Here is a 9078-nt window from a genome sequence, read left to right on the forward strand (position 1 = left end):
CCTCTCTCGCTTTATACAAACACAAATGTATAAATTGTGTTTCTGTTTGTATAAAGCGAGAGAAAATTGTATATACACGTGCAAATACATATATCTTCGTCCTATACACTTATAATTATACAATACAAATATTTCCCTGCCCAACTCTCTTTTGCCTTTCTCTCTTTCTCGCTTTATACAAACACATATTATACAAAATACAATGTATAATCTATGTTTGTATAAAGTGAGAGAGAGAGATCTGATATACAAACATTTTTTTTCGATTCAATTGTATACAAATTCAAATTTTATGCAGATATACAAACACATAAAATTGAATTGAGAGGCTGTCAACGATTTATACAAACGAGAGGCTGACAACGATTTATACAAATGGTCTGCCGGTGAAATTATACAAATCTGAAGAGGAGCCAACGAGTTATACAATCTGATGCTCCATAGCAAACATAAAGTTTGGTATGGAACGCAATTATATAAACTATAGTAATTACTTATGAAATTCATGATTACATGACATAAAAAATAATTTAATTTGTTATATCAAATTTATTTTAATGATAAATGTAATTAAATGATTTTTGAAGATAAAAATATTAAGTTAAGTGACTTTATTGATACAAAACGGGCATTAATACATTAATATTAATACTTAGTAAATAGGAAAACGGGTCGGGTATGCCCTAACGCATCAACTCCGCACAAATAAAGCAAACCTAAAGAGAGAGAGTAGTAATTTGTAGGTCTTGTTTCTTCTTCACGACTCACATACGTACATACATCTCCAAAGCTTTTTCAGATTCTTACCAACTATGCCTCCAAAATCAGCGAGAAAGACACCTACAGGTTCTGGATCCAAAAGAGGTGGCCGTACATCTCGTGCCACGCCAAAGTCTCTTGAGGAACCAATGGAAGAAGAGAGTAAGGATAACGCGGTGGAGCTCAAACAAGAATTCAAAGTCCCTGAAGAAAAGCTGGAGCCTGAGCAACCGTTGAATGCCAAAGCTGTACAGAACAAGATGCTCAGTTCAGACAAGAGTGAGTATTGATGGAATTTGTGCAACTTATTTGAATTAGTACCCCTATTATATATCTGCTTCTGCAGCTCTGTTTTATGCTTATAATTGTTGACAATTTTTTTGCAAATTGTAATAATTTAGCTTAATTAAGAGTTTGTCAAAAAAAGAATTATGGGTCTAAATTGAATAATATTATCTCAAGAGAAGTGATTACGGGAGGATAGTTTTAATAAGGTCTAGGTTGGAGGGTTAGCTGTGACCATCACTTAAATCTTATGGCAGAAAATTGTAAAGTGAGGCGTCTCCAAGTCCAAGAGGATGTTTGAGGTGTATGAGTTACATCGAGGCATTCATGAGTTGGTTCCAAGACCCACCTTTGTGGGACAAACCCTGAAATAATGAAAAGGGTGAGGCTTTTGCTGGGAACTGGGATGGATGAAAGGGTCCCTTATTCTACAATAAGGAAGGGAAGGAAAGATTACAGTATTGTCAAATCGTGTAACTTTAATCTTTTTTCCTGAGGAGTTTCCACATGTGGTTCTTTTTAAATTTTTCTATGGCATCTTTTGATGATCAGTTAGGTCTCTATAGAGTTGGATATTGTTGACAGCTTATAGGACTTGCAAGAAAATTATGTTTGGATACGAGGCTCTTATTTTCTCCATCTACTGGCTTGGGAGGCTGATTTTTTTTTCCTTGTGGCAGAGGTGGATGATGTGAAAGAGTCAGTCGATCAATATGAAAAGGGTGAGCGATTAGATTTGGAGGATAATGACCCTGAATATGACCCTGAAGAGTATGGCACTGTTGATTATGATGAGAGAGGAATTGAAAATGATGATATTCAGGAAGAGGGAGATGAAATAGAGGAAGAACCTGAAGAGGTAGATGTTGATGAAGAGGAAGAGGGTGATATGGTGGAAGAGGATGTTGAAGGTGTTCATGAGGAAATTGAGGGCGATGAAGAAGATGAGCATGCTGGGGAGGAGCATGCTGAGATGGTTCATGCCGCTGAGGAGGAAGAACATCATGAAGTTGTTAAAGAAAGGCGTAAGCGGAAGGAAATTGAAATATTTGTTGGTGGTTTGGACAAGGATGCTACTGAGGATGATCTCAGGAAGGTCTTCAGTAAAGTTGGCGAGGTTACTGAAGTGAGGCTTATGATGAATTCTTATACAAAGAAGAATAAGGGATTTGCATTCCTGCGATTTGCCACTGTGGAACAAGCAAAACGAGCTTGTACTGAGCTGAAAAATCCAGTGGTATTTTCTTTATTTTATAGTTTTTATGTGACTGATTTTAATTCCTCATAGAAGGTATTTCCTGACAATGGAATTTTCAGATCAATGGAAAACAGTGTGGTGTCTCTCCAAGTCAAGACAATGATACTCTGTTTTTGGGTAACATATGCAAGACCTGGACAAAAGAAGCTGTAAGTAGGCTAGGCATATCATATTGTCAACAAACATGATTCTCAGTTTTGAGGAGCTGCTTAACGAGTCATTGATGTTTGCTTTCTCTCCCAGTTAAAAGAGAAGCTGAAGCATTATGGTGTTGACAATATTGAGGATTTGACGTTGGTCGAAGACACTAATAATGAGGGAATGAATCGAGGATTTGCTTTCTTGGAGTTCTCTTCACGTTCAGAGGCCATGGATGCTTTTAAGCGGTTACAAAAGAGAGATGTTATGTTTGGTGTTGATAGGCCCGCAAAGGTTTCTTTTGAGGATTCATTCATTGATCCTGGGGATGAAATCATGTCACAGGTAAACTCTCTGGACATATATCTATATTTTAATAGAAGGAACAATGACCGGTCAAGTATAGTTAGTATATTGTCAAACGGAGGCTTTTGTTGTTGTGATTCTTAGCTTATTTTGGAGGTACACAACTTTTAAGAGTTATATTATGTTTTTGAACATACTTTGTCGTTCTATGGTTTGCTTTTTATCCCTTCTCTTTTAGTCTCTTCTGCTGCGAAGAAAAGAAGAATGAATGAGGACGCTCTGTAGTTTAATTTTTCCTTTCTATAATAAATTAGATTTATAGCTAGGTGCTTGCTGTTCAAGTTTGGCCTTTCCCCCATTTCATTAATTTTTGAGCTGGGTAGTTTGGTTATCTTCTTTCCTTGTTAGTTCTTTTCCGATGACATTGCTGCTTACTTTTTGAGTCTTCTTGAGTCAATTGCTGCATATCAATTGTTATCCGACTGTGGGTGAATTTTTTTATTTTTTATTGATAAATCAAGATATGACTGTGAGTGAATATCTCTTGAGTTCAGGTCAAAACAGTGTTTGTTGATGGCCTTTCTGCATCCTGGGACGAGGATCGTGTGCGGGAGTTTCTTAAAGAATATGGGAAGATTGAAAAAGTTGAGCTTGCCAGAAATATGCCTTCAGCCAAGAGAAAGGACTTCGGATTTGTCACCTTCGACACCCATGAGGCTGCAGTTACTTGTGCTAAAAGTATTAATAATGAGGAATTGGGTGAAGGAGATAACAAGGTTTGTTTTCTGTCTTAAAGTATCCCTGAATATATGTAACTCTTGCGAGTGGTTTCTTGAAATTGTATATTTCAGGTTAAAGTTAGGGCCAGATTATCAAGACCCCTTGAGAGGGGCAGAGGGAAATATGGTGGACGAGGAGATTTGCGACCTTGGCGTATGTCCATGCATGGTCCCCGTGCCCCTTGGGGTCGTATAGTGCCACATAGTCATGCTATTCGAGGGACTAGAGTTAGTACACGCATGCCTCCTGTAGTTGGTCGTGGTTTCAAACGACCTGCAGGATCGAGAGATAGACGGGCAGTGATGGATTTGCCTCCTAGGGGAAGACCCACAGCTCCACCATCTAGCAGGTCATATGACCGAAGACCACCTGGTATGAGATGATTTCCGTCTTTCTTCAAAATCTGCTGGTTGAACTCTGCTAACTTTATGAACGACCAAATAACTAATGAGTGAATTGCAGTTCCCTCATATCCAAAGAGTAGCTTGAAGAGGGAGTATGGACGGCGAGAGGAAATCCCTCCTCCCAAAAGTAGAGCAGTAGCTGAGTATCCTTCGAGGGTTCATTCTGACAGACGTGCATCCTATAGGGATGAGTATTCTTCCCGTGGGTCTGGTTACCCTGAATTGCCTAGAGGTACTCACTCTGCAGCAAGGAGAGCTTATGTTGATGATGGATATGGGCAACGGTTTGAAAGGCCCCCTCCATCTTACCGCGAGGGACGTGGTCGTGAATATGACTCTGCGTCTGGTTCAAAACGTCCATACACTGCAGTGGTAAGTTATCTTCACCATAAACTCCATTTAAGATATTTTTCTGATCTGCACAAGAAGATACAAACTAATTTATCATCTTCCATACATGCCAGGATGATGTTCATCCCCGCTATGCTGAGGCAGGAGTGCGGCATTCTCGTGCTCGTTTGGATTACGAACTAGGCAGTGGAAGTGGCTCCCATTATGGAGATGCATATGCTGACAGGTGCCTTATAATTATTGTTAATTCATTTTTCTTCCTGTTTTGCAATCATTGGTACTATATTGACTTCCTTATTTACATATTAGTAGACTTGGGAGATCAAATCTTGGATATGGTGGCAGTAGGGGCTCCCTTTCAGGTCAAGATTCTCATGGGATGTATAGCAGTCGTCAGGATATGGGTTATGGTGGAGGTGTGTTCTTTTGTTCATTGTAAAATCTGGTTATTTTTCTTAACATTTGTTATTACATGTATGTTTAGAGAAAGCTGTCTTGATTTTTATGTTGGTTTGCAGGCTCCTATGGTGGAAGTGATGTAGGTGGAATGTATTCATCCAGCTATGGTAGTGATTACATGTCTCGTGGCAGCGATGTATGCTTCTACTCCGTTGATTTCTGCGGAGGCTTTAGTGTTTATCTGATGATAACTGTGGTTCCTGTTCTTCTCTAATGAATTTTCAGGTTGACTCGGTTTATTCTAGTCGTGGTATGGGTGGCAGTGGTTATACGGGAAGTGGTGGTTCTGGATCATACTACTAATAAGGTATGTCTCTTATTATTAGCAACCATGTGTTTCTTTTGGTAGTCATGCCCTCAGAACTGAGTATCCTATATGCTCTCGTGCCCACCTCCCTCCTCCTCCCTCTTCTGTGGGATGAAGCCGGGAAGATTTTTCTCACTTTTTTCTCTGTAAGAGCTGTACTTGAAGATATGGAGCATGTGGTTACCCACCAACTTATTTATGGTACAGATTTGAGTTGACAAAAGAGCCTGCAGTTGGATCTGTTAATATGGAAGCCCTATGCATTGACATGCCTCTTGGAGAGATGGAGTTCATCTATTATCTGTTGCCTCTTTGTGTATGTGGGGCTAGAGAATTTTGCATTGGAGAGGCTGTATTTCTGTGAAGCATCTTGGATTTTGATTGGGAAACAAGACACCTGTTCCTTTTCTGATGTAAGGAAATTTGAGCTATATAGAGCAAACAGAGATCTATTTATTTCTGGTGTCTGCACATGCACTATTTTCTGGTGGTTTCTTCTTTTAAGAATTTTCTGGAGAAGTGGAGGAAGTATGCTCCATGATTATTTGAAAGAAAATGATGCCAAAAGCTCAACTTACCAGTTTTCTAGTTGTAATTCTTAGGATATACTACAATGAAGGATCCATGGGAGTTTTATATGGACGCTTTATATCTAGTTCTATTTGATATTATTGTCATAAATTTACTGCTGGACCAATATCACAGGACTCAAAGGATCACAAGTAAAGAGCTTAATTTTGTTATTGAAAGTGTACATTTTTACTTAAGTTAATGCATCGACCTGCATTCCAAATTGTCATCTATTTGCTTACGGATGGTGAGTAATTAAGGGTTAGATGAATGCATTTTGATGGCTTGAGAAAGAAAGCACTCATGAACCAGTGTTATCTAAAGCGGAAAACGCAAAAAAGCTCCAAGGTTTGTTGGGGGCTTTGAGCGCGAAGCGAAAATAAAGCGTGGGCTTTATTGAGAAAAGGCATAAATGGAGAAAACATACATATATATATATATATATATATATTTAGTCCAAGACTAATAATTATAAGCATGAATGAATAACAAATATATGGACAAAGTAATTGATTGTTTTTACGATAAAGTGAAATCTCAATGGTTCAGCATCACCTCTTCAGGAAATGCTCATCACAAGGAAAAGTATGTCTTAGAGCCTTGATGACGATACTGAAGCGCATGTTAAGTGAGGTGAAGCACGTAACGCATTTTGAGCCTCGCTTTAGGGCTTAAGCACGCCTTTGATAACACTGTCATGAACTCCATGGGCCGAAGTTACTCATTACCTAATTTTTATTGTTGAGCAGAGTGAAGTTGGATTGTTATAATTGCGCCTGAAATTGGTTTAGATGAGGGAATATGAATATAGTTTGCTGCTACGGTCTGTGGATTGGCAAATAAATTTTTTAGCATTGAATAGAAAATTGTGCTTAATTCGTTGCAGCTTGTGAGCTATTTCTGCCTTGCGTGTAGCCTGATCCTTCATTGCTTTCATTTGGTTGCATCATGAGTATCATGCCTTCTCTACTAGCTTTTTGGTAGTTTGCTTGCACAAACTCGGTTTTTGTTTTTCTGACAGCTTAAACTGCAGAGGAATTTTGAGAGAACTTGATAGTGCATAACCGTTGATCTATCTTAAAAGCATGAGGATGAACACAATTTGAAGATTTGCACTTTGGTAGTATTTGTTTTCTTCCATTATTTGATAATACACTCTATTTGAAAGCTTGTTCCTTGGAATTAGTGTGCTAATCTTGTGATTTTCTGGTGATGAGCGAATACGGATTTGTTAATGCAGTGGGAGTCTATGAAGTTGGGGCAATTACCTATAGGGAGGCATTTCATGTGCTTATGTCAGTTTCTGGCAGCTTTCCCCAACTAGAACTATATTACATGAAGTAATATAAACAGTTTTTGTCATATTCCCTCTACATAGACCATGTCCCTTGAATAGACTTTAGTTCATGTTATGATTGCCTTTAAAATGTGTGCTATACATGCTTGTGGGACGGATACTTGTAGGCTATGTTCTTCAGACTCTTTAAAAATGATGCCTCACCCCTGTTAGATTCTTCAAAATTACAATAGTTTTGGAGAATTCGACATGCACCCGTCGACCTTTTTGAAGAGTATGAGTATCATAGCTTGTAGGTAGGTAGTTTCCTCTCATAGCAACAATAATTTTTCATTTCCATAATGGGGGTTGTGTGCACTAAGGTTACTCCACCATTTACTTACTACCTTAACCAGAATAATCAGAATTGGTAACAGGTAACGCCGCCCACCTAATGTTTTTGGGTCATCGACGAGATTTGAACCACTCCATTGACCATTAAGTTTCACTTTTGGTTGCTCTCTTTAATTATTATTGATTATTTAAGATTTTGAGGGAATGTTCCTTCAGTTGCAAAAATTGCAGTGTCATGTGAGCATTGAGTTTGAGTTTGACACATACATGCTTCAGGTGGATTGCAGATATTTTGCTGTTTCATTGTCATGTTTATTTCATAGATTAGATAGTTTTAAATTTGTGTAAATTATAGTAATAATATTTGACTTGGATCTTTGTTGAAAACAATATTGGTGTAAATTCTCTTGTTGGAATATAGTGTGGTTGGTGCAACTTGGATCAGACTCTTTAGCGCAACCAGCTGTGATGTGTAGTAAAATTTGATCAGTAATGCACCCAAATATTCTATGGTTGCCTTTTCACCACTACTAACTTCTATGTTTCGATTTACTAATGAATTATCATAAAAAAATAAAATAACAGTGATGTTACACTAGTTGATCTTCCTATTCTACTTGAAAACTGATTACATAAGAGAATCATTACTCATTAATCCACCAACTAGTACTGCTTTCAGATGAAGTATCGTTCTGTTATTTTTGTTTCATGCAACTTGTTTGTTTGATAAATTCCTTCTTAAGGTATTCTATTTAATAGAAGAAATTGGTCTGAAATATGAAGCACAAGAGAACATAGACCAAAATGATGAGCCAAAACTATTAATTTCATCATGGGGCTAACCGAAGCCATGATATTTGGGTTTGAGCCATTGGTGTATGCAAGTCTGGATTCATTGATAACAAACAAAAATCATTCAAGGAAACTTGTCCACAGTAAAACGTTGAACTCGTCTGCAATTAGGGGTGGTAATGGGGCGGATTTAAGGTTGTGCTTGGTTTAAACTTTTTCTGAAACTTTTACATGTTATAAGAGTGATTGAGCATTATTTGTTAAGATAATTTCTTTAAAGCTACTACTAAAATATTCAAGATAATAAATGAAAGTGGTTCACTAAAAAATAATATAATTTCTTTCCTAATTGACCTCTAAAATAAATAAATTTTGAAGTCACTATCCTATTAATTAAACTTATGAAAACATAAATTTATTTTTATTAGTTTTATTTTTAGCATCAAACTTAACTAGAAAAAAAAAATTAAAAATTATGCTGAGTTGGTTTTTGCAGGGTGGTTTGAAAATGAAAAAGTTATTATGCAGGCCGAGCAATTTTTTTGGGAGTTCAACCCGCCCCGCTCTCGTTTCGCAGTGCTCCATTGCCTTCAGCAATATTATCTTTCTGCTTGGAAATTGAGTAAGGAAATAAAGAAGAAAATGTGAGAAAATAGATTCTCCTTTCTGTTTTGGATTAGTATGAAAAAAAATAGGATGCTCAACACTAGGTCATTTATGGAATACGGACAGCAACAAATCTCTTCCTATATTTCTACAAAAATGTGAATCAGTATTCATTCGATATTTTTGTTTTAAAATCAAAATGAAAGTTAACACCAAAATAAATGGTGATAGGTTATACGATGCTAGAAAATAAAAAAAAGACGGCAATGGCAATTAGCCAATTACAAATCAAAACTATGGGCGATTATAAATCATTATATTTTATATAAATATAGTTAGGTGATAAGGAGGAGGTCGTTGTATTGTAGTTTATGCCAACAAAACAAAATACACACAACGACTTCTTGTGAGACCACCTTTTAAATTAGTAATG

The 9078-nt window shown here is 37.2% G+C and overlaps 1 protein-coding gene across 6 annotated transcripts; it reads left to right on the forward strand.

The window, feature by feature from the left end:
- The first annotated feature begins 718 nt into the window (after nt 1-718).
- Nucleotides 719-8823, forward strand: LOC102581134 (nucleolin-like). Of its 6 annotated transcripts, none has more exons than XM_006338852.2 (12): nt 719-1038; nt 1725-2281; nt 2362-2451; nt 2546-2785; nt 3301-3522; nt 3598-3898; nt 3989-4302; nt 4395-4507; nt 4591-4697; nt 4800-4876; nt 4966-5047; nt 8536-8823. In XM_006338852.2, exons 1-11 carry the CDS (start codon nt 813-815, stop codon nt 5041-5043), a joined length of 2325 nt encoding a protein of 774 aa, XP_006338914.1. In that variant the 5' UTR covers nt 719-812; the 3' UTR covers nt 5044-5047; nt 8536-8823. The 6 variants fall into 6 exon arrangements, with proteins under 6 accessions (XP_006338914.1, XP_006338912.1, XP_006338913.1 ...); XM_006338850.2 differs by having other exon boundaries at nt 8568-8823; XM_006338851.2 differs by lacking the exon at nt 8536-8823 and adding an exon at nt 6639-7762.
- The last annotated feature ends 255 nt before the right edge of the window (nt 8824-9078 follow it).

This window comes from Solanum tuberosum, unplaced genomic scaffold, assembly GCF_000226075.1.
Source record: "Solanum tuberosum cultivar DM 1-3 516 R44 unplaced genomic scaffold, SolTub_3.0 scf00007, whole genome shotgun sequence".
Classification (NCBI taxonomy): domain Eukaryota; kingdom Viridiplantae; phylum Streptophyta; class Magnoliopsida; order Solanales; family Solanaceae; genus Solanum; species Solanum tuberosum.

Excerpts from the sequence above, each read along its gene's own strand:
- LOC102581134 (XM_006338852.2), top strand. The coding sequence starts at position 813 with ATGCCTCCAAAATCAGCGAGAAAGACACCTACAGGTTCTGGATCCAAA. Across the intron at positions 4,508-4,590 it reads GGAGATGCATATGCTGACAG|TAGACTTGGGAGATCAAATC; the intron begins GTGCCTTATAAT and ends TTTACATATTAG. Across the intron at positions 4,698-4,799 it reads GGATATGGGTTATGGTGGAG|GCTCCTATGGTGGAAGTGAT; the intron begins GTGTGTTCTTTT and ends GTTGGTTTGCAG.